This window comes from Gallinula chloropus (assembly GCF_964237585.1).
Source record: "Gallinula chloropus genome assembly, chromosome: 1".
NCBI lineage: Eukaryota > Metazoa > Chordata > Aves > Gruiformes > Rallidae > Gallinula > Gallinula chloropus.
Genome location: NC_140085.1, coordinates 7,058,378 through 7,083,399, shown reverse-complemented (window position 1 = coordinate 7,083,399; position 25,022 = coordinate 7,058,378). Strand labels below are relative to the sequence as shown.

Genomic DNA, 25,022 nt, shown 5'->3' with positions numbered 1-25,022 from the left:
TTTAGGGCCCGTTCCCACCCCCCACCCCCCCCACACCCCCACCCCCGGTGTCACGGACGCGCCCCACAGCGCCACCAAACCCGCACCCTCTCCCTCAACCACTTCCGCCCCCGCAGCCTCCCGGTAACACGAGCAGGGCCGCCCGCCGTCAGGACCCCGGCCGGGGCTGCCCACCCCGCTGCCTGACTCCCGCCCGCCGGGAAGCGCCGCTCGCCGAGCCGGCCGAAACCGCGGCGACGGTGCGGTTAGGCGGCGCCGCCCTTTCTATCGTGCCTAGGCGTCGCGGGGCAGGCGTCGTGATCTCGAGCGGGGCGGTGCCGTCGGTCAGGCAGAGAGGCGGGCGCCCGGCAAGGAGCGCGGCGGGCGTCGTGAGGGGAGAAGAGCGGAACGAGGGGGCCTCGCGCGCCGGGGAGGGGGCCGCGGCCGGTGAAGGAGTTGCTCTCCCCGGGAGGCCGGGCCCATGTCCGCACCGGGCGGAGGTACCGGGCGAGAGGCGGCGGAGAGCGGAGGGGGGGGGGCACTAGCCCTTTAGGGAGGGCGGGGGCGCTGGGCGGCCCGGAAGGTGGGGCGGCGCCGCGGTGTGTGTGGTGAAGAGGGCCCGGGGAAGGCGAGGGGAGGCTGTGGGGGCCGGGCGGAGGCTGTGAGGCGGTGCGGGAAGAGGGCTCTTCGGGGCCCCGGCGTCCCGGGGCGGGGCATGGGCACGGGAGGAAGGAAGGGCGGGCGAGGGTGCCTGCAGGCGCGGGGGGCGGCGGCAGGGAGCGGGGCGGGTGGCTGTTTGTCTCCGGTTTGAGGTACGAGCGGGGAAGGCAGAGCCCGCGGTGGTGTCCGGGTTGTCGGGGAGGCTGCCTGCCTGGGTTGGCGTATGGAGGGCCGCCCTGAAGGTGCGAGGACGGCTGTTACTCTGTATTTAGTGACTTGTCTCTAGGCCTCTCCTGATGAAGAGCGTGTTCCTGCAGATCTGACAGCAAAACGCTTTCTTGAGGTGTATGGAATCGAAAGTAAAACTGCCTGGCTGGTGAGGCAGGTCTGCCTCCCCTGTCAGTGTGTGGTGGGGGCTTCTCTTTCTGCACGGTTAATTTCCTGGCTTGCCCTGTATCTCCTCTTTCAAAACCTGTGGCTAAGTTTATTTCCTTACAGCTCACCGTGGGGTGTTTCTCACGCTCTTTCTGGTACTTGAGGAGAAGCCTTAATGGCATTTCAGTTCTTGGAATGTTGAAATTTTGAGTGGTGTGATTTCTAGTGATGAAGAAGTTTGTTGCTCTTTGAGGTTTTTCAGCAGGCTAGAAGTAGGACATCTGCCCTATGCTATTTATCTCCCTTATCTCTTCTGTAGTAGAGTAGCTGCTGGTTGTGTGATCAATTTAATTTCTGGTAGCAGTAAAGAAGAATGTGAAAAATCTCTCTTGGTTTAATAAATCTGTATCTCTTCCCCCATTTACCTGTGTTTGCTAGGATTGAGATTCTGGTTCATAGTACCAGAATCTGTGACAATGGGCTGTTTCTATTGATTTAACTGTATCAGCCCAAGGTGCTGATGTTTATCTTTTAATTCTGAAAGGTGATGAGATTAATGATGCTTTTATGGATCCTTGGCTTCCTTGAGAGTAAATACATAGATGAGTTCTCTTAAATGTGTCCTCATATATTTCAAGAATGGTTTCTTAAGTTGCTGAGCCTCGAGTGTCCTGAATCCATTCCTTTCAGTTTTTCAAATTCTGAGATTGGCATGAAAAAAATGTAAGCAGAAATTCAGGTGCAAGGAAAAAATTCTTAACTGAGATTGAGATGAGGTGGGTCAGATACTGAAAAAACGAAGAGCAATAGTTTCCTCTGAAAAAAAATAGCATCTGTAAGTGATGAAACTAGAGAAGATAGAGTGTTAAAGCATCTAAATGTCACTAGGGAAGCGGACTGCCAAGGGTCCAGAAGCATATGGAATGCTTGTTGTGTCTCTGTCCTCTGGGTCCTTTCTCATTTTTGGTTGTGAGTGGCAGGTCTTCCCATCCACTGGCTTATGAAGTTCATATTGTTATCTTGTCTTTTAATCAGAACATTAATTGTAGGTATTAAATAGAAGTTCTCTTAATAATTATGTTTTTCTTAATGTTTCTTTACCGTTGCCTTAGTCTGGACCAAACTGTATCTCTTCAGCCTTATTTCCTATGGAAACAAGATCCAGGCAAACCTGCTGCCCATTTCCATTTTTCTCTGCTTCCTGCTACTTGTGAACCTTTCTGCTGGTTTCTTCGTGTTCTGAAGGTAGAAACTTCTCACAGATCTGGTGACAACTGGCAGCCAAGGAAGAGTAATGAGGTCTAAATGAACACTTGTCAAGGGAAGACCTATAGCATAGGGTCAGTGGACAGCTCTGCCTGTGCTGTCAGCTGATGCTCGTGTAGGGACCCGTGAATCAGTGTGTAGCTTGGAGGCAGCAGTCACAGGGACTGCCTCCTGCCATCAGAGGTTGGGTAGACATGAATGAGCTGGCAGTACTATCAAGGGTTTGCGAGATAAGGAGCCGTATACATAGCACGTAGTGAGGGGTATTGTGACATGTATTCTGTGATACTGGACAAGAATCTATGATAAAATAGGTTGGGTGCTTTTTGGTCACCAGTGTTCATGGGGAAAAAAGCAGATAATACTGCTTTGTGGTTGAAATCCCAATGTACCTGATTATACTCCATATTCATCTTCTCTGGTTTGCTTTTATACAAGTATCTAAAACAGAATTCTGAGTTCCTAAATTTAATAAAAGTTTGATTATTAGAATTATTTTGATAAGTGACCATGTTGTTAAGAATTACACATGTAGCTGGATATTCAGTTTTGTTGTTGTTTTGGGGTTTTTTCCCCAATTGTAATTGGGTACTTTACTAACAACAGGTAGGGAGACAAAGATAAATCCTAAAGTATTGGAAATGCAATGAATCTTTCCAGCATTTGTTTACTCAAACAACCTTTTTCTCACAATGTTTTCCTTTTAAAGTTAACTCCCAATTCATTAAATTTCAGGACCTAACCTTTTTTTAATGAATGTGTTACTCTTTGTTTGTTTAATAGATTTTTTGGTGAATAACATTTTAATACAATTATAGGAGAGTCACATGAAATGTTCTAATCTTGCTAACAAAGTATTATGGTGATGTTTAAAGGCTAAAAACTTCCCTTTCAACCCCTTTCTGTTAAAAATGGTGGGAGAGGTAGTTTATCTGCCTCCAACTGAGGGAATTTCCAATGTGTATTTGCAGTGAGAAAAGATAATAAACTTACTGTTGAATTTGAAACAGAGTGTGTAAAGGATTTGCATCTCCCAGATGGTTCCATGAGGGACAGGTACCACTTAACTAGCTTACAGAGATGGAAAAATTAGTTCATACTTTTAATATGAAGAGGTTTGGGGGGCTACTTAGTTGTTTGGGCTTTATCAATTTTTTTTTAATCTTTTTTTAAAGTACTGATTTACTAATAGTACTGTTTTAAGGTGGTGTAGATCAGTGGTTTTGAAATCCAAGTAGTTCTGAGATCTTGAGCTTTAAAACCTATTAGTTGTAGACATGCTTTGTGGAGCCAAATTTGATAGTGCTTGTTTAAGCAATGCTGATTTGATTGATCTTGGTACCATAAATCAGTGTCAGAAACACTTCTTCGTTGGTGCTGTTGCCAATTGCAGTCGAAGACCAAGGCCTGTGTAGGTTCTCCATTGATAAGTTGTCTCTTCCCATATCTGAATAGACTGTAAGTTTTTTGCTAGTAGCTTTTTTTGATTCAGAAGACCCAGACAAGCATCTTAGAAGTTGTAATGCATCATTCTGTACGGCGTAGTCAGCATATGAATCTATTGTCTTACTGTTTGGGAGGTGGGGGAAGTGATGGGGAATACTTAGAAACACACTATGTGAGATTGGAATGCAAGTGTCTCATTATCTATTTGTTGAGTAGGTGCAGGAAATAAGTGGATCTCTTATATTTTCATCATGTAATTTGAGATGTTAGAAAGGTAAAAGTCATAGTTGGGAGTCAAACTGGTCTTAAGTAATAAGAAAACCCACAAGTGATGGGTTTTTTTAGGATGTGTCACATGCAATTGTGTCCCATCAGTTCTGCCTCTATAGGAGATAATTTGAAGCACATTAAGACAAAAAAAACCCCATTATATAAGAAATCATTTTAGCCTGAAGTAAATAAGGCTTAGGTCATGCTAACTGTGCCATTCAGTCCTATCTGGCCATATCCCAATGTGGACGTGAGTCAGCATCATGTCCTTGCATTAAGGCCAGCTACACTCTAGGCTGTAGTACCAAGAGTTATCCAGCAGATTGAGGAAGGTGAGTCTTTCCTTCTGTTTGGTACTTACAAGACTGCATCTGGACACCACATCCAGTTGTGGATTCTGTACTCCAGGGAAGGCATAGACATGCTGGAGCAAGTCCACTGGAGGGCCACCAAGATCATTAGGAGACTGGAGGACATCATACCTGAAGAGATACTGAGAGAACTGTGTTTCTTCATGTGTACGAAGAGAGGGAGAAGTCTTATTCCTGTCTACCACAGAAGAGCATAGAGAAGATGGAGCTAGGTTCTTCTCAAAGCTCTGCAGGAATAGGATGAACAAAAATGGACATGAGATGAGGCCTAGCAAATTCCAAGATGGTATATAGGAAAGCTTCTTTATAGTGTGGTTAAGGTATTGGAACAGGGCCCTGGAGGGGACCATTGCATCTTCATCCTCGGAGATATTCAAAACTTAGCTAGCTGTGTTCCTGATCTGATTGGACCTGCTTTGAGCAGAGGGTTGAACTAGGTGACCCCTGGAGTTTTCTTCTGATCTAAATTATTCTGTGATTCTATTTTTTCTTGTTCAATATATGGTACCTTTTGTATCCTTACCGAATGAAACAAAGTGTAGAGGACTAAAAAAACCAAAGATGCTCCAAGTCCCCAGGAAAAAAAAACAGAGGAGAAGGAGATACAAATTGGAGCCTTTTATAACTCTTGATAATTGTAGCCTTTCTGCTATCATTTCCCTTCTGCTGGCAGAGGTTTGTGCACACATCTTAGTCAGCACAGCACGCTCCTCCAGCTGGTACTTGTGCTGTACAGAGGAGTGCTTGAGCTGACTGGGAAAATCTTTGAAAGGGTGTGGAAAGAGGGGAACAAGATGATGCCTTGTCACAGTCAGGCCTGGGGGCAGGTGGGCCAGAGAGGTTGTGTAGTGTCCTTCCTTGGATATTTTCAACACTGGAGTAGTTTTGTCTCACCTCACAGTTGACCGTGCTTTGAGCAGGAGGTTAAACCAGCTGTGGTTCTGTCTAGCCTGCATTGTGGCTCTGACTGGAGATAGTGGAAGGGGGAGTATTCATAGATGTGTAGAAAGGTCAGGAAGATGCATGTTTGTTTTCAGTTGGGTTACTTTGTTTTCATCAGTCTTGGATTTTATTTCTTTCAAATGGACTTTTGTTTATGTTCCAAGATCTTCTGTTCCTCAGGCTGTAGAAACTTCAGATGCTTTTACAATTCATGCTGAAGACAACTTTGCACTATAACACTACAACAAAATGATTTTCTCCTGTTGCTAGCTACATTCCTTAGTTCAATAAACCTTACCTTGAACTTACATTTTTATCCTGATAAGTCAGGCATTTGTGAGTTAGTTATTAATTAAGTAAATAAGTGAGTATGGGTGGGCTGTGAAAGTGCCTTTAATAGAAGAACAGCAAGTTAGAAGTATTTGTTTTCTCTTGTTTCTGCAGACTTGCCTGGGTAACACGATGCCAGCTGAGCGCAAAAAGTCAGCAAATATGGAAGAGAAAGAATCTTTACTAAATAATAAAGAAAAAGAATTTAGTGAAAGGCGACCAGTGAGCACCAGGGAGAAGCCAAAAGAAGACATCAAAGTTGGCATGAAGAGAGAGACTTTAAAGGTTCCTGAAGATAAAAAGAAAAAATTGGAAGAAGATAAAAGAAAAAAGGAAGATAAGGAGCGAAAGAAAAAAGAGGAGGATAAAGTAAAGGCAGAAGAAGAGCAAAAGAAGAAAGAAGAAGAAGAAAAAAAGAAACTGGAAGAAGAGGAGAAAAAGAAACAAGAGGAGGAAGAGAAAAAGAAACAAGAAGCAGCAGCTGCTCAACTGAAGTAAGTTGTCTTTTAATGGCTTAATTGTGACAAATGCTGTAGTCCTGTTAGAATTTGAGCAGGATCAGAGAAGTTGAACTGAGTTACTTATTGTGAGTTATATGTAACATTATAAATTTTACGTGGCAGCCAAAATTGTTTTCTGACTTCTACATAGTTTTGAGGTTTTGCCTTTAACCTCTCTTCCATTAGTCTTTAAAACAGGCTTTTCATATTCTTCTCCATGTGATGACCACGTAAGACATAACAATGCTTGAATAAAAAAATACAGTTTCAAGGTGGAAAAGTGTTAGTGTCATAAACTTAGGAATACAGGCTCCAACAGACCATAACAGGAGCAAATATGCTTTGAGGGATGACTCTAATTTCTTTTAATCTACTGCATTGCCACCTGGATGGCAAACACAGGATGTAACCTAGTAGTTTAATATGTGACGGTACCAAGACAGTGTTTCTTAGTATGTTATCAAAAGTGTTGAAGATAATATCTTTAGACACATACAGCTGACATTCTGGATGTTCTTGTGTTTGAAACATGTCATTCTCTAAGACCAATGTGATGTTATGGCTGAATTCTAGCTGAGGCAGATATATTTCACCTGTTTAAAATTTTCTGTGGTGTTTCAGTAGTCTGGGAATAAAAGATTTCCCTTAACTGTGTAATACAGTAACCTTGTTGAGAGTTGTTGTCCTGTCCGCTTCTGTAAGAACTTCATCTCTCTCTGGAGTAAATGGAGTTTTATGTTTATACTTTCTAAATGTGTTAGGATTAATATGTTCTCTGTAGAAATATTTGACAAACTTGGTGTTGTAACAAGTAGTACTTGCCTTTTGCAGTAAAAGAGTTTAGCTTATGAAGCAGATGCTTTAGCTTTCTAGGGTTAATTTGTTGAATATTTAAAAACAGAGTATTAAGAGGACACTGTTTCCAACTTCTGGAAGGTTTTCAACCATGACTTTTTTTCTTTTGAACTATGAACATGAAAGTGAGATTCTGTAATGAAAATGACTGATTTTTATTTCTCTTAGAGAAAAAGAGGAGGCACACCAGCTCCATCAGGAGGCTTGGGAACGCCATCAGGCAAGAAAAGAGCTTCGCAGCAAGAACCAGAATGCACCAGACAGTCGCCCTGAGGAGAACTTCTTCAGCAGACTGGATTCCAGTCTGAAGAAGAACACAGCTTTTGTTAAGAAGCTAAAAACCATTACAGAGCAACAAAGGGACTCCTTGTCCCATGACTTTAATAGCCTGAATTTAAGCAAATACATCGCAGAAGCAGTAGCTTCTATTGTGGAAGCCAAACTGAAAATATCAGATGTGAACTGCGCTGTGCACTTGTGTTCCCTCTTTCACCAGCGCTATGCTGATTTTGCTCCTTCCCTACTTCAGGCTTGGAAAAAACATTTTGAAGCAAGGAAGGAAGAGAAGACTCCCAACATTACCAAGTTAAGAACTGATTTGCGTTTCATTGCAGAATTGACAATAGTTGGGATTTTCACTGACAAGGAAGGTCTGTCTTTAATCTATGAGCAGCTTAAAAATATTATTAATGCTGATCGAGAATCCCACACTCATGTTTCTGTGGTTATCAGCTTTTGTCGGCACTGTGGAGATGACATTGCTGGTTTGGTACCAAGAAAAGTAAAAACTGTTGCAGAGAAGTTTAACTTGAGCTTTCCTCCTAGTGAGATAATTAGCCCAGAGAAGCAACAGCCCTTCCAGAATTTGTTGAAGGAATACTTTACGTCTTTGACCAAACACCTGAAAAGGGACCACAGGGAGCTACAAAATATTGAAAGACAAAACAGGTGACGCTTGAATGTTGCTTTTTATTTATGGAAAAAAACCACTGTTTATTTATGAAATGGCTAGATTTGTTGCAATATTTGTAAACAATGTCTGTTGGTGTGTAGAAAGTAAGTGTGTTCTGCAGTGTATCTTAAAGTTCTAAATTTGCTCCGAGTACTTAAAAAGCAAAAATCAGACTCTCTGGTGAGTATCTTTTAAAAAGAATGAAGGTTGACCTCTAGCTTTAATTCTCACTAACTTGAGTTTGATGATGCTCCCTTAGTAGCTTGAGACTAATGCTGCTTTCCCAGCTGGTACTGTCCTTTTCCAGTTGGCACAATTCTTCCTTTCCACCCACACATATCTAACAGAGCATATGCCACAATGGCTTTAGCTTGTTTACTTTTTTTAGTGTACCAGTGTGGAGAAAATATTAGGTTAGACTAACAAGGTATCCCTTACACTTTAATATGGGCAAATTTTATCTATTAAAATATTGGAGAGAGCAGATAACTTCATTAAAATCCTCTATGTGAAATGGTAACATTGAAGGGTATGAATATTCACACATTTAAGAGCTGAATAATGTAATTTCTACCATGGCCATGTTGTTTAATAACAATTTGCTTTTCTTTAAAGCATCCTGAATTGCCATATTGGAGCTTAAACCCAGCTGCTGGTCTTAGAACACAGTCATTCTTAAAAACTTTTGGAAGTATTCCTGGCAAATAGAAATTAATGTGTTACAGATACGCACAGGTTTCGGCTAAAAGGCTGAACGCTGGTCCAGAGCCAAATGCATGTTTAGAATACATTAAAATTTTATATTCTTAAACCAAGGCTTTAAACTAGGATCCATTGTGCTGATGGGTCCTGTGCTGCAGTCCTGGCCGTCTCAGCCAGTTAAGTGTTGTGTTTCACAAGACTGTAAACTGACTGTTGAGATACTACTACGTATGTTATTGACTTAATTGTCATTTGTTATTTTTTTTTTATACTAATGACTATAAACTTTTATACCTTCACAATTAGAATTGTTTCTGGGCATGTTTGCCCCATCTAGGATTTCAGTGGGTGGGTGTTATAAAGCCTCTATGATAGGAAGTAAAGTGGGAAGAAACCTCAGAGAAATGAAGCATCTTAAGAAACCATGAAGAGGGAAAAACGTAAGTGATGTGGTAGAGGGAAATACACTTTCATGTTTACTTGCACAGCTGGATAGAAATGACTGGGTAGAGTTCAGAGCAGTCTGGTCTGAGCACATCTTTGAGCCTCCTTTGAGTAGATCAGACTTGGAGACCTTTTATGCACTTGAATTACCCCTTGAGCTTAGATGCAAAGCTTTGTTTTGGGAAAGGAATGCGAAGAAGTAGAATTATTTTCATCCAAAGATAAACTATATTATTTATCTCTATCTGAACTTTTAGATGTTTATTTTAGCTGCTGAATAGAAGTTGGGAATATGTTTTGTTAAGGATACAAGACATAAGAAAATTCCATGCCCAATTTTATTTGTTTACAATGTGTAAATGCTTGGTGTTTGTATGCTGTGGGTATGCAGGACAGAAACTTGTCTGGTAAGAAGTCTGTGAATACTATAGAGATCTTTCTCAGCTGTGGATTTCTGAAAAGTGGTTGTAGTGATGAGTTGATGGTTTCTGGGTGGGTTTTGTGTTTTTAAAAATAACAAAAAGGAACAATCCTATTGGGAAAAAATGATCCTCTGAGTATTTGCAGCCTGATCCAGTTTGCCAATAGCAATAGCTTTTAGTCCCACTGTTATTCTAGCACTGGTGAAGTGAACAATGAGTGAACTGTTCCTTCCTGTGCATCAACAGTATCATATGTTTAGGTAATGACATTTTGTCAGGTGAATACTTCTTGAATTTACCTGTGTCAGGAGAGTGACTATGAAATAACTCGAGCTTTACAGCTTGGTTGAGTTAATTGAAAATTAATATGCTAAGCTTAACAGTGTTTTAATATTGTGTTACCTGATGAATCATTTATGTAAAATCAAAGTATTATTAGACACGAGGGTTTCTGCAAGTGGGTTATTAGGAAAACTAGCTTGAGTTATGCTTTGACAGTAAAACGTGATGGTTGTTCACAGGTAAAGGCACAGCAAAATCTGCAGGCTGGGCCATTGGAAGGAAACAACTTGATTCCCAAATTCTAGTATGAGTTTTCAAAAATGGGTGTTAGATATGGAAGAAACCTTTTTTGATCTAATTTAGGAATGTTTTACGTTCTGCTGAACTTGCACTGTGGCACACTGAAATTCTGAAAAGGCGTAAAGTAAGCTGTATGCTGTACTTATCATTGTATTAAAAATGAATGGTGCTTTTTAAAGTTTGCTTAGTATGTTTTAGCTTGCTTGAGTTTGGTAACACTTGTCTTTTGGGAACTGAAACCGAGAACGGAAACTCTTGTACTGTTGTTATATTACTTTGCTTTTTTGTTTTTTAATAATAGCACAGAACTGCAGTGTTCATGTTTGAGGCTTAAAACCTCTACCTAATGGATAGCTGTCTCCATGGAAAGGCTATGAATTGGTACTTCACATGTTTCCTGAATCCAAACAGAACTACTGCACTTGAGAAATTGTCGTGGTTATTTAATTGAATTTAATTTTTCATGCTCTACTTTGCAGGAGCAAGTAATACACATTATAGGTGTGTGTTTGTAAGAGGGGTGAGAAATAGAACTCAAAAAAAAAGCAAAAGCTAGTGTTTTTGCTTTGTGCCCTCTAGCAACAAGTTTTGGTTCTGAGCAGGTCAAAGGGCTCAGCCTGTGAATGTGTTGTGTACAAGGATGAATTTTGTTCTGCAATTAACTTGGAACTGAAAAAAGCCAAGTTTGTTATCTCCTAACTTATATTGCTTAAAGCAGTTTAGAATTTTTATGCCATAAAATATTTGGGTCTTTTGGTAAGTATATGATTGTATACTTGCTACTTTAATAAAAGCCTAATGATAAAGTAGTGATGCAGCCTGCTTTAGGAATTATGGTATTCACACCTTATTTCAAAGTTTATCTTCTGATGCATTCATCTCAGTGCAGGGTGTGCTGTCAGTGGTTACTAGTCAGTCCAGTGTTACTAGTATTATTCAAGCTGCTGTAAAACAAATTGGAAGCGCTCTAGGCAAGCTCAGTCAGCTTTCTTGTCAAAGTCCATGTTTGAGCCCACTTGTACCTTTACTGTACTGGGCCCCCATACAGCTTGGCTGGCCATAGTTGGCCTTTACTGGTAAAGAACTGAGTGTGCCTCATCTGTAGAAAAACTCTTCATGCAGAGTGAATTTGGCCATGGATGGGAAAGTGCACACTTCTCAGGAGCCTAGCTGAAGACATACTAGAACACTGCTAATGAGCAGCCGGCTTATTCTTAGCCCAAAATCAAGGATGACTGTCTTTCATCAGTCTTGTATGGCAAGCTTTGTGCTAACAGAGATTACCTTATTTTTACTGAAAGGTCTTGATGCTTTTTGTCCAAAGTCTACGATGACCTTAATTGTAGTTTGGCAAGAAAATTGAATTCTGCTGTTCTGCACGTAACGCTGTAACAGCTTTACTGTGCACTTGTAAGCAGTGATGATGTTCCTTCAAATGCAAGTTGCTTTTGGCAGTGGGTTTCAGTTTTAAAAATGAGCATTTAAATGTATGGACAGTTTCATAAAAGGGTACAAAGTGAAAAAAAGTAAATATAACTGCTCTTAGTTTGGACAAACAGCCGTGAAATGACTTGGTTTGTTGGAAAACTAATGAACTGGTCTTAATGTGCAACCTTTTTTTGAGCCTCCTGGCACTGTTTGCCCATTTAATTATTTGAACAACATGAAAATATATTTACAGATGCAACACAACTTTTATCCAGCTTTAGTATGAGTTGGATGTTTTAATTTACTACGAAAGTACTTCCATAGTGCAGAATGATTATCAGATAATCATGGTCAAAAAACTACATTATCCTTTCTCTTTGGACGTTGAAGTTAGAGCTTCCATGACTGTACTATGCTTAATGGTATTGAAGTCAGTAATTTAGTATGGCTCTTTGGGGGGGGGTGGGGAAAGAATGTTGCTCAAATTTTTGGTATTGCAGTCTAAAGTAGAATTCTCACAGTCCCTTTGGAGAGGGGAGGTTAGATTTGCTCAGAGAAATTGGTAGTGGTTCAGCATAGCTAAAATGTATTTTAAGACAAAAGGTCATGTTACTGTAACTTGGGTTATTTTTGTAGGCGCATCCTTCATTCCAAAGGAGAGCTGAGTGAAGATCGACACAAGCAATATGAGGAATTTGCAATGTCCTATCAGAAGCTGTTGGCAAATTCTCAATCTCTAGCTGATCTTTTGGATGAGAATATGCCTGACCTTCCCCAAGAGAAACCAACACCTGAGGGTAGGTGATCTTTGAAAGCAAGTAAACGGGATGCTGAACTTGGATGTGGTGGGAAAGCCAACCAAACCATCTTACTGATGTATTCTTCCCACCGGTTTCTTTTTAGATAGGTTTCTCCCCTTAAGGATATCAAAGAATGAATGATACGTAGATTTTACTAGTTAAACTAAACATGGAACCATAACTATTGTATATGCTGTGTAGTTACAGTAACTTAAGTAATACCTACTTAGATTTATTTCAGGTAATGCAGAAATAAGTGAGAAAATAAAAAAAAAATAACATTTTTTCAGTATAATGTAATGCAGGACCTTTATATTTAAAGAACTGTTTATGTTAGAGTTTTAAAGTTTGATATTGTTAAAAAAGGAATTCAAAGCATGTTTTGTCTCATGATGTTGTGGGCAGAAACATTCTGTTAAGCCAGGTAAGTCATTAGGTGGCTTTCTGACCTCCTGAGAGGTACTGAATTTAACTGGCAGAGATATTCAATACCTTAATGAATCTCAAATTTTATATTTAGAGATGTTGAAATCATGAGTGTGCCTTTTGTTCGAAGTGAACCTTAAAAAACTGTGTTTCTTGAACACCTCTAAATGTACAATTATTCTTAAACTTTTTTCTTAAAATACAACGAGGTATAGTTTTATCATGCTGAAAGTGTTTACTTTTTATGCTAATGTGGTTAAAGGTTGTCACAGAAAAGTAAGCCACTTGATTTGACTTTCACTCTGATACTCTGTTTTCTATCAATGCTAAATTTACACTTTTAAGATAGCTTATTCATATATCTAATACCAGATAGGTTGGTTAAATATTGCAATGTATACTTTAAAATACTTCCAAGTGAAAGCTGCTGTAGTAATAAGTTAATATCTTAGATTTTGTTTTGATTTTTTTATCTTTAAAAGTGCCTGCTTTTAGAAGGTGAATAATTTGTGTGAATGACTTTCTTATGGTTTTATTATTTTTGCAGAACATGGTCCTGGTATTGATATTTTCACACCAGGAAAGCCTGGAGAATATGACCTGGAAGGGGGTATCTGGGAAGATGAAGATGCTAGAAATTTCTATGAGAATCTCATTGACTTAAAGGCTTTTGTACCAGCAATTTTGTTCAAAGATAATGAAAAATCTCAGAACAAGGATTCCGGCAAAGATGAGTCAAGAGGTAGAATGCTTAAATTAGTAATTCGTTTTACATATTTTATCCAACAGATATACAAATTTGATGGAAGTAATGATTTTCTGATTTGTGGTGATCAGGACAGTACAGAAGTTTGGATGAGTTTTTGGGGAAGAAAGGTATAATATCTGGGTATGGTATTTAAGGAAGAAAAAAAAGTAAATGTGTTTTGATATTGATATTTTAAGTAATTGGAGATTAACTTATATGAGTAAATGTTAACTTTTCTGTGAGAAACCTGAAAGTGCACCTTATCTGAAAGCTGTTAGTGGAAAAAAGCAGAATGAACACTAAATGGTAGTCAACTGTTTAAACTGGCAATGGTAGTCAACTGTAGTCTACTGTCTCCAGTAGATTAAAAGGCCTGGATGCTTCCTCACTTCTGTTCCAAACCAGGCATTGGTAGACTTCTGTTCTAATGAGATTAAAATGACACTGACCATCAGTGGCTCAAAGCATAACAGTACATGTGGTTAGACCAGAGCAGTGTTTTGGCATTGAAAAAATGTCACTGGAGATATATGTGATGTGTTTTTTAATACACATGCAGTAGGTCAGTGTTATTAATGAAATTTCAGCTTTGTATTTCACAGCCTTCTTTCTGACTTCTAAATTCTGACATTTCCCTGTGAGGATAGTTTGATGTGGGAGCAGCTTGCCCAGAGAGACTGGAATCTCTGCCTTAAGAGATTTTTCAAGACAACTGGGAAAAAAAGTTCCCTGAAAATCTGGTCTGAATACGGTGCTCATGCACTTCTATCAGAAGGTTGAACTAGAGATCTCACCAAGGTCCATTTCAGATTAAATTAGTCAGATTCTAAGCAGGTTGCTTGCTTTGTTTGTCTGTTGTCGTATGATGTGGACATTGTTCCATTGTCACATTACTGCTTTAAACAAAAGTATTTTAATAAGGTTAGTTGCTTTAAAAATTTTTTTTTTAAATGAAGCATAGTCTGCAGACGAGCCTGGAAGGAGGCTTTAAAGAACAGTAAGTTCTTGTAGGTAGTATTTGATATGTCTTGGAAAAATGCTGGACGAGTGTTGTCCGAGGCACACATTAGTTATTCCTTTCTGAATCTCTGTCTAGAAGAGTCATAGATTATTTGTGTTCAAGGCAAATATTGGGGTTTTATTTGATTTTCTCCACTGCATACTATTTCTTCAGTATCCCTCTCCAGTTCTGCTTTTTGGGTTTTTCTTGGTCTGTGTGAAATGCTTTCTCTTTACCCTGCTTTGTCAATTTAGTTATCCATTATCTATCGGGAGTATGCGGTGCAAACATTAAATCAGAATGTGTACCTTTAAATCTGCCTCTCTTTGAATATCATTTATGATATCCATTTACTGAGGTTTTGGGGTTTTTCTTTAACCTTTGTAAGGATTTTGGTTTTGTATGGGTTTGGGTTTCTTGCTTTCACTTTCCATGTACGGCCTGTCAGTCTGTTTTAAGCGCTGTTGGACTTAGATTGTGACGTTTCTGAGTATCTTGTTCTGTTTGAACACATCATCTGCTGAAGATGTACCAGGTAGAGTTCAGAACAAACCCAAGCACTAAAAACTGTTGGCAGTTCTTAACAGACACTAATGTAGGTAAATGTTGCTGGCTTCAGGCGTGTGGATCAAGCTATATGAAAGATATCAAACCACTGAGAGCTAACAAACGAGAAAGTATAGTCTCTGAACCAGATATTCTTACTTCCTTTCAATGAGACTAAATCACTAAAGGGACAGACATTTAGGAATGTGATTTATTTTTTTTCCTGCATTCTGATCATGACTGAATATCTAATATTTCTACTTAACTTTTTGAATAGATTCAAAAGATGCCAAAGATAACAAGGAAGCGCCTGGGAGTGAGGATTTGGAGTTGGAGCTGGAGAACCTGGATATTAATGATGATCCTCTGGAGTTAGACTGTGGAGATGAGGCAGAAGATCTAACAAAAAAGCTTCTTGATGAACAAGGTAAAAATAATTTGCTTTAGGAAGTCTTTGTTATTTCCTAATTTTATTTTTTTAAGCTTAATGGGTTTTAGTAGATAGAATGACTTCAGAGAGAACTATTTATTTATTTATGAAACTATAGTAGATAGGAACTGTTAAGATTGTGATCAAAAATGCATTTGTAACGAGACATTCAGATACAAGTGAAAAGTATTATGTAGCAGTTTGTGTAGTGAAAGTTACTGATACCTTCCTGCAGCTTTTAAAAATAATCAAATGTGAAGGCAGTTGTCTGAAAAGTGACTAGAAAGAAGTAGGTAGACTTTAATACATAAATGGTTTTCTCATATAATTTCCTTAGGGCACTGATAGCATATTTTTTGTTTCTAACTTTTGTTGACATCTAAAATCAAGTTCTGCCTTTCGGTATTTTTAATTGTTAGGAAGACTTTTCATTTGCCATGGCTTCACATAGCAGGATTTAAGAATTGTAACCTAATTATGCATGAAGGGCTGCAAAAGGCATCTGTGGAAATCTAGCTGTGTTAGCTTTACTAGGATTTTTTTTAAGTTTTTCTCTCAGTGGTACTGAGGAATGGGAAAAGCAGCATTAGGTGTTAAGAGCCAAATTCATAGACAACAAGTGGGGTGTTTTTTTTGAGCCCATTTTGCAAGACACATCACTTTTGCTGCTTTGGATTACCAAGAACCTGTGCAAATTATTTTATTTCACTTCTGAAGCAGGAAACTTGTTCTGTGTCTAGAATGTGGGGGAAAAAAAAAATCACATCTAGAGACCACTGGCTGGAGATTCTGTGGCTTAATATGAAAATCCTACCTGATGTACTGAATTGACAATCTAGTCATCCTCTTGCTTGAAACTGCATTGGCCTTTAAAAGCTAAGAAGTTAAAGCCAAAATTTCAAGTCATGGAATTCACATCAAAACAAAGAAGTTCAGGCCCTGGCAGAGACTGTCTGTCAGTGTTTAAAGTGTAGATTCTTCCAACCAAGCCGATGCATGGGCCTGAGTTTGGGTGTTAAGTAGCTTGAATGACAAAGTGTCAGTCTTTCTCAGCTGACAGTAGGGATGGGTTTGGGCATATGGATCCTTCAGTTGGGTAATTCTCTTGTGAATGTAAGCTTAGTTGAGCTGAAATTAATCTTGAGATGATGTTGGTCTGTGATAACTCACAAGTTCAAAGAAATTAGACAGCTTAAGTCAGACAGTTTCATACTTCTGAAGGGAAAAATGTCAGGATAATGCTATGTAATATCTCCTTAGATTTTTTTCTTTCTTTACCCAGATAGGTTGGAAAAAGCCATACTCTGGAATAAATTTTCCCTTCCATTTATGTTGTTCTGAGTAGTCATCAGCCCATTAAGATGAGTAAGGTGTTAAGAGTTAGTTGAAGAATGTTCACTTTGAGTGAGTTAGCCTCCAGTCAGAAACAAAACACAGAAGAGCTTGGTTCCAGATATCTATAAGGGAGCTACACATAGATGTTCCCTTGGAATCAAAGGGAAGAAAGAGCAGTTTATGCTGGATTGGTCATAGCTTGCTAGTTAGGCCAAAACCACTTTGTCAATAGACATCTAAAGGAATTTGAATGTTTCCTTAAACAGCCAGCCTTTTGATGGTTAAGCAGCCACTTTTCTACCTTGTGAAGGTCATGTTTGGCTCACAGTGTAGGCTTTATCTTAGTGGAAAACTGTTGCTTTGTGATTCTTTGCTCTTTAGTTTATTTTTGTGAAACATAGAAGCAGTGTCTTTAGGGATTCTATACCTTTGTCAAATTTCTTTGAAACAAGCAACTTCATAAATTTAAGATGAAAATTAAAATAGATGTGATTAATAACCTAGTTTTTAGCAGAGCAAGGATTTGGTAGTTCACAGCATGCAAGTATTACTTTACTTGAAGCATACAGAGAAACAAGCACAATGATTGAGTAGGGGGTTTTTTGTTCCTGTGGCCTTCTGAACACCCCTAGTTGGTGGCACCAGATACACAGAATTAACAAAAATCTAAATATAGATGTTGTTTCAATTTCTGTGATATATTTCCAGCTAGTGAACTGGTAGACTTTTTCAGTCTTCCTCTTAAGTAAAATTTATTTAGGTTTGAAATCAGGAAAATTCGGTGTCCTTCAGCTGCAAAATACAGCTTTAATGTTTCTTCATATATAGTAAATTATTGTGCTTCTGAACTTGAGGTAAGTTAGTATTTGTTTTGTGCAAAGCCATCAGAGAATGAAGCCACTGTATTATGACATTCTTACAAACATAAAATGGAGTATTCTCAGGTTGAGATGGACCTGTAGGATGAAAAGGGGGAATGTGAGAGATGTAGCAGGATCTTAGGTATAATGTCCAAAATAAAGGGAAAATATAATAGCTTTAGTTAAGTTATAATCCAGGAGCGTGGTTTTCACTGTCAGAGGGAAGAAGTAAATTTATGGAGGTGAAAAATAAGATAAATAAGGTATACAGTCTAGTCAGACAGTGGGTACAGTCTGAGAGAAGTCTCCTTTTGTTGCTTCTCTTCAGTCTGTTCCCCTATGCACAAATAGGAGGGAGACAAGGTAGTTTTGCAAAGTGTGTGTTTTTTAAAGCAGGCCTGCCCTGGTGAAGCTTCCTTCACAGCATGGTAGTGCCTGTTTCCATACTTTTTTCCTCAAGATTGGAGTCTATAGTCAGCTAAGCTTAAGATACAAAAGTTGCAAAAAGTAAGCTTAAGATGCAAAAGGAAAGTTGATGCAGTTAAGAGGTTTGTTTATCAGGAATTCAGTTAATTTATTTTGTTTCTCTATTGTTTTAATTTTGAGTGAATCTTAATTTTCTTATTTTCAATATGCTCAGGGAAGAGAGAGGGAGCAGATAGCACCGGAGCTGAAAATAGTGGCGGAAAACATGCTGAAAGAAGTGAGTTTTGAGGTTGTCTTTAAAAGAGAAGATAAAATGTTAAAAATTGAAGCTGTGTGAATGGAGACAAAGATGGCCAAGGTGGAAGAAGAGCAGGAATTTTAGAAAGATCTACAAATAGTCATAAAGAAATGCTTTTTTGGGCTCAGATGACCTGTGTTACTAGATTCTGAACCATTCCTTAGTGAGGCTTTAAATCAACAAGATGCCCAACATGCTTATGCCTGAGTGTTATGCAGAGAGGGATATCCAGCCAACAAGTTGCTCATGGTATTGAGTGAATGATGCTGTGTGATCAAATTCAGTAGAAAGTCATTTCATAGAGCAATATAGCTACTGGCGTTACAGAGGCACTTCAGTTATTTCTGCTGTCTGGGTGATACTGTATAAGGTAGACTGAAGCTTTCAAGGCAGAGTGGGGTTTCCAGGAGGGAGCCCTCTGTAAGGTTATAGTTTTATAAAACACATTTTTAAAAAGTTGACAATAAGGGAGCCAGGGTTTTCTCACAAATTGTGTGTAGGAAGAAGGCAAATAACTATCGTTGCTGGGATAGAAAGATTATTTGACACCAAATTATGGCAGGAGAACAATTTCAGTATGTCCTTAGTGTCTTCTGATGCTTCTCAGTTCTGCTACTTAAAAATTGTACAATTGCATGCTTCTCTGGTTAAATATAAAGGTGTTAGAAAAAACCCCAAACTTGCCAGTCTCTACAGCAGTTGTACTGCATGATTTGATCTGCACCCAGACAGACTATTACAACTGGCCCAACAGTAATTGTTACATAATACTGCTTGCAGTAAATATTTTAAAAAGAGGTAATGCAAATTTAAAATGTGATGCTGGAAGACTGGAACTTGAGAATCAAAGTAAAAAGCAAGAAATGAAGTAATTTTTTTTTTTTTGCATGAATTGCATACTTAGAATCATTATTTGCATTAAAGAAGGAAGCTCTAATTTTCTGTTTTAAGTTCTAAACATGCTTCATGTGCTACAAGGTCTTCTCCTTAGAAAGGATCTGCATAGTGTGATGAGAAAGAAATACCTAGAAAAACGATTTGTGAAAGAAGAAATCTATTTAGGAACTGTTGAAATTGAATGTGATAGCAGGGCCTCTTTAAAGATTGTCTTTAAAAGCGACTGAATCATCTAAAGATTTATTTAATTTCTTTTAAATTTATTTAAAGAGCATTGAGTCACTTTGAACAGAAGGCTGAGATGAGACAACTAGTTATTGTAAGGGGAAAGAAAATAAATTAACATCCCCAGGAGACATCTAAACGGAAAAATGTATTGAAACAAGATTTGCTAGTTAAATCCATTGGGTTTCAGCTATTGCATGCATTCTAGTGAACTCTGACACTCTCATCACCCATGTACATGGAGTTAGGGTTCCATTAAGCATTTAAAAGGTCCTTTTCTGTTTCAGCATCTGGAACATCTTCTGTGTTTTTTGTTTTCTCCCTTCTTAATGAACCCTTCTTTCTTCTTCATCTGACTTCTGGTTGTCAGAGCAAGAGGAGGCGCTGTCTTCTGCTTTAATCTCTAGAATCTTCAAGGCGGTGTAGCTGGCAGTGTTCCTTGGAGCAGTTCTTAAATGTTTTTCTATGTAAGATCAACCCTTGTCCCCAGCTGTGTCAAAAAAAACCCCCTAAAAATCTTAAAATGTCACATCTTTGTCTCTTTGCCTTTCAGTGACTTGAAAAAGGAACTTCAGTCTTTTCTGCTAGTTTACTGTGTGGCCTGTAAAGACAAGAGTGGCTTTTACCTTTTGGGTGTTTTGTAGTTTATTTAGGTGCAGTTTCCCCACCACTGTATTCACCTTTTGAAGTCTACCTCTGTTCTGCCTTCAAATGCCTCCTAGGTATTTTTGATATTCCTGAATATCCTCAGACTGAATGGAAACAAGAAGTTCCTTTTTCAGGAAGCACTGTTCTTTTGTGTTGCTTTGGCTGAGGAAGGGTTCTTTCTAAGCATTTGTGTTAGAACTTGTTGTTTTGGCTTATGTGCTACAAAGCAAACTGGACTCTTCTCTAGGGCTTAGTAAAATCTGGAATTTTTTTCATGGAATCACAGAATACCCTGAGTTGGAAGGACCTGTAAGGATCATAGAGTCCAACTCCTGGGTTCACACAGGGCCAGCCCAGTCAGAGCATGGGACTGAATGCATGATCCAGACACTGTTTGCCCTCAGTCAAGTTCTGTGCTTGCCGAAGGTGCACCTGCCCCTTTGCCCCCCCTCATCAGGAAGCCACAGACCGCGATGAAGTCTCCCCTCAGCCTCCTCTTCTCCAGGCTGAACAAACCCAGGGACTTCAGCTTCTCCTCGTAAGACTTCTGCTCCAGACCCTTCCCCATCCTCATTGACCTCCTCTGGATACTCTCCAGTAGTTTTGTGTCCCTCTTGGTCTGTAGCATCCAAAACTGCACCTGGTATGGTGAGGCCAGCACAGCGCAGTGCAGAATGGGACAATCCCCTCCCCAAACCGGCTGGTCGTGCCATGCTTGATGCCTGGGCATACTGCTGGCTTATGGGTAACTTGGTGTCGACCCAGACCCCCAAATCCCCCTCAGCATGGCTGGCCTCCAGCCTCTGATCCCCCAGTCTGGATGTATCGCCAGGGTTGCCCTTCCCAGGTGCAGAATTGGGCACTTGCCCTTGTTAAACTTCATGTTACTGTGATTGCCCAGCTCTCTGATCTGTCCAGGTCCCCCTGCAAGGCTTCTCCACCCTCAGTACAATCAGCTGCTCCTCACAGGGTTTTTTGTGAGGCATACCAAGTATTTTGCAATTAAAGGGTAGCTGTAGGGACATCTGTCTGTTGAGAGCTTCTTATTTGATGTTAGAAAAATCTGAATTTCACTGACAGAGTTGTCCTGAAGTCTTTCCTTTTGAGTAGTGTTACTGGCTCAATTAACAGATACAACTCAGTGCTTTGGATGTTGCAAGTTATTAACAGAAGCATTTGCTTGAAAAACAAGCTGTCACTTGCCTTGCAGTTGCTAGATGATCAGCCCTCCATCCTTGTTGCTTTATGACTTTATACTCTGGCTTCTGTACAGTTGAAGGAATTGAGTTTTTCTTTAGTTTTTACAGCCTCAAGTGAAAAGATCTCAGAAACATACTGGGTGAAAGAATGGCCTTAGTGGGTATTTTTGATCAAGAATTCTATTTCTTATGCAGGGCAAGCATATGTAAAATAGAACCCACTGTTGCATTAGGGTTTTTTGTTGGAGGCTGGTTTGTTTTGGTGTCTGGTCCTGTCTCTGCTGACACTTTCCTTCCCCACTCCCTCTGCCAGGTTTGGGCCTTCTTGTCATCTTTTTATCACCCAAAGAAATAACCATGGTTTTGTAGGAAGATGTATTTGTTGTTACTTTTGACAGTAGAAGTTATGAAACTTTGTGACTAGGGAGACAGGTTTTAAAGGTGATACTTCTGTTGACATGGAAAAATAAAATGATTTATTTTTGCATTGTAAAATTAAATTTTGTATTCATCTCTAGATTATTTGTTTTTTACTCTGTAGATGAATATTTAAGAACTAAATATTACAAATGCACTGTTTGGGGAATGTGAATCGTAAATCATATTTCATAGATTAAAGGTGTTTGCTGCTTGTTTATTTCACTCTTAGAACAAGAGGATGAAGAAGCCAGTACTGGATCTCACTTAAAACTTATAGTAGATGCTTTTCTTCAGCAGCTTCCAAATTGTGTCAACAGAGACCTCATTGACAAGGTACAGTTGCAGTTTTCATTTTTTTTTCCACTCTTAAAAACTATAATATGAGATCAAATAGTCTAAAAATGAAGATTTAAGATTTTGAAGTCTAGCAGCAGCTGAATTCATTTTTGACCTGAAAGAAATTATTTATTTTTCCTCACCTAGCCGTTGCCAAAATACCATATGATACTGATTTTATTTGCCTGTTCTCTTAGGTGTTAGTTTGCTTTAGAAGTAGATTTGGCATTTCCCCTCCCATTGCTCCCTGACAAATTATTCCCCATCTACCTGAAGCTTCTTTCTTCCTTGTGTTGATCCAAAGAATCAGACTGTGTTCCTGGAACTGAACGTGTTTTCTAACTCTTGTCAGTTCTAGACAAAAATAAAGATTTTCTTTTTTCTTTATAATTTTTGAAAACCACTTACATGTAACAGGAATAGCTCTGTAAAAGATGTTTTCAAAAAGCATGCTATATTGCTTTAAATAAAAAATGGCTGCATTAAAAATGAAGTATTTTATGGCCTTTTCCCTTTGTAGGCAGCAATGGATTTTTGCATGAATATGAATACAAAAGCCAACAGAAGAAAACTAGTACGAGCGCTTTTCATAGTTCCTAGACAAAGGTAAGAACTGAAGGGGAACAAGCTGGATCCACCCTTTGGTTATCTCATTTCACATGTATGTATTCCTTAAATTACTGAAGACCAGTGCATGTTGTAAGTTGCATTTGTTTATTCCTGATGTGTACTTCTGGAGTGACTTATGTAAGAGCACAGAAAAAATATTTAGGATTAACAGTCCAGCAGCTCACCTCAGTATAGTAGCCCAATTTTTGTTTATACTTAGTTTCTCTTTTCTGGTACTTGTGGGTTTACAGCAGAATTCTTCATGTCTCTTTTAACCATGAAAACAACAGTAAAACCTACTGTCTATCAAAAAATGAGGAATATTTCATTCAGGAGAAGCTGTGAATAGTTAAAGCACAACATCCTTTAAGAGGACTTTTTTAATGTTAATTCTGGTAGAGTAAATAGCCATTACAGCCTTTGTATTCTGGAACAGAGCTGGTTCTAGGCTGGCCAGTTTAGAAGGGAGGTGTAAGAGTTTGAGCCTGGCCTCTTCTGTTCTTCAGTATCTCTCCATGTAGAATTTTGCTATTTCTCCTTCTTTCTGTTTCTGTAAGAGAGGTACCTGCCTTGCTTACAGAAATATATTATGCTTCCAATGAATTTAACAATTTTGTCTCAATATTTGCAATCATTTATCTGATCTCTGGTATACTTGTACCTTAAATAGGTGCAATTATGAAGGAGTCACTTTTCTTGCTCCACCTTGCCCTGTTTCTCCTTGGAGGTTGTTTTGATGCTAAGTTTCAAATGTTTCATCATCATCTTGGATTTCCTGTTAAGAGTTCACACCTCTTTGATTTCATTCCTTCTTAATGCTGTGGGAAAAAATACTTTGTGTGTCCTTTTTGTCTCAAGACTTGTGTAAACTACTGCTTTGAATAAACAGACTTTGGTGTTTGCTTTTTCCTTACTTTTAATCACTTGCTGCACTCTGTTCTTAACCTTAATTCCAGTCTATTTCTACATCCCATTTGTAATAAGCATCTGGTGTGCTAATAACCCTACAGTCTTAGCTGTGTATAAGCTAATAGTTTGTTTGCTGACTGTATGCATTAACCTGACTCTACCTTGATAATTAGTTTTGCAATTAGAAGTGCACATAGTCTTTCACTCTCTTACATAATCTTTCCTCTGAAAATTATGGTTTTGACACCTTAGTTCTTGGAGACTTTGCCTCTGTCAGCAATTTATATTTCAGGCACAGACACTTCTGTGTTATAACAAGATGCCCTTCAGATTAAATTTATGGTGTTGGGAGGAAATAATATTTCTATTTCATTAGCCAAATGGTAATAATGAAATACATCAAAATGCGATTTTGAACTTTTTCACACAACCTAGAACATCTACAGCAGTGTGACTTCATACAGACACCATGAAAATAAAAGCTAAATTCCTAGTGTATTGTGACATTAAAAAAACCCCAGTTTTCATCAGGATGTACTAGAAAGATGGTACACTGCTAAAAACTTACATAGTCTCCACATGGCATTGTTTTTCCAATGCTGTTATCCCACAAATTTGTTCTAAAAGTAGTAATAGTTTTAAAAGATTAATTTTTCTCTAGAACTCATTCAGCTGGTATAGATGCTGTAGTTGGCTGAAGGAGCAGCTGTCTTTATGACAGCTCTGTTCTCTAACAGGTGAAACTAATACTGAAGCAAATAGTTCAGCTGATCACTTGTTCATTAATTATATATTAATTATTCTTAATATGAATAAATATTAATGTTCTATGTACAGTTCTTTTAAAAATATCTTTCTGCTGTTTGCTCTGAGACTTACAGGTCTGATGAATAGTCGAGCTTCCAGTTGTAAGATCTCTTAAGTTCCACTGTATATATCTACAGTTCTTTTGCCTGCTTAAGTGATGCCCATCTCTGGGCTACTAAGCAGAAGAAATAGGATGCTAATTGAGCTGCTTGTTCTGAACCACAGACAGTTGCAAGGAAAATACCAGCTGAAAATCCCATAGATACAGATGATTTTAAAGGGCAATCTTTCCTAATATTTAAGTTAGCTTTACTGCAGTTGACAAAGGAGCAGTTCTGCTTTCTGCCTTGAAATCTCTGTTTCTAATCTTTGTGGAAAAGCTCTGTGTGTGTGTGGCACACAGTGCTAATAGGAGCTTTAAAATATACAAATTCTTTTAGTCAGTTGTATAACACACTGCTTCAAAGCTTTATATACTGTACATTAACTGCAGTTTTTGCTGTGAGTATCTTCTCACCAAACCATAATGATGTGTCTTTACCTGTGACACTATGGGTGTCACATACTAGTTTTTACTAA

At 38.9% G+C, this 25,022-nt stretch overlaps 1 protein-coding gene across 3 annotated transcripts in view; it reads left to right on the top strand.

Annotated features, from left to right (window-relative positions):
- Window positions 1-356: 356 nt before the first annotated feature.
- The window catches only part of UPF2 (UPF2 regulator of nonsense mediated mRNA decay), a gene marked incomplete at its 3' end in the record, with an annotated part of 65,945 nt that continues 41,279 nt past the window's right edge, over window positions 357-25,022 (top strand). For 2 of the 3 annotated variants that reach the window (XM_084279547.1, XM_084279548.1), the window contains exons 1-8: window positions 357-479; window positions 5,754-6,133; window positions 7,163-7,942; window positions 12,161-12,321; window positions 13,298-13,492; window positions 15,322-15,471; window positions 22,012-22,115; window positions 22,639-22,724. In XM_084279547.1, coding sequence (XP_084135673.1) covers window positions 5,772-6,133; window positions 7,163-7,942; window positions 12,161-12,321; window positions 13,298-13,492; window positions 15,322-15,471; window positions 22,012-22,115; window positions 22,639-22,724 — 1,838 coding nt within the window. In that variant the 5' untranslated portion in view covers window positions 357-479; window positions 5,754-5,771. Of the gene's footprint in view, window positions 480-5,753; window positions 6,134-7,162; window positions 7,943-12,160; window positions 12,322-13,297; window positions 13,493-15,321; window positions 15,472-18,309; window positions 18,373-22,011; window positions 22,116-22,638; window positions 22,725-25,022 lie in introns of all 3 variants that reach the window. The other variant, XM_084279546.1, reaches the window with a different exon arrangement.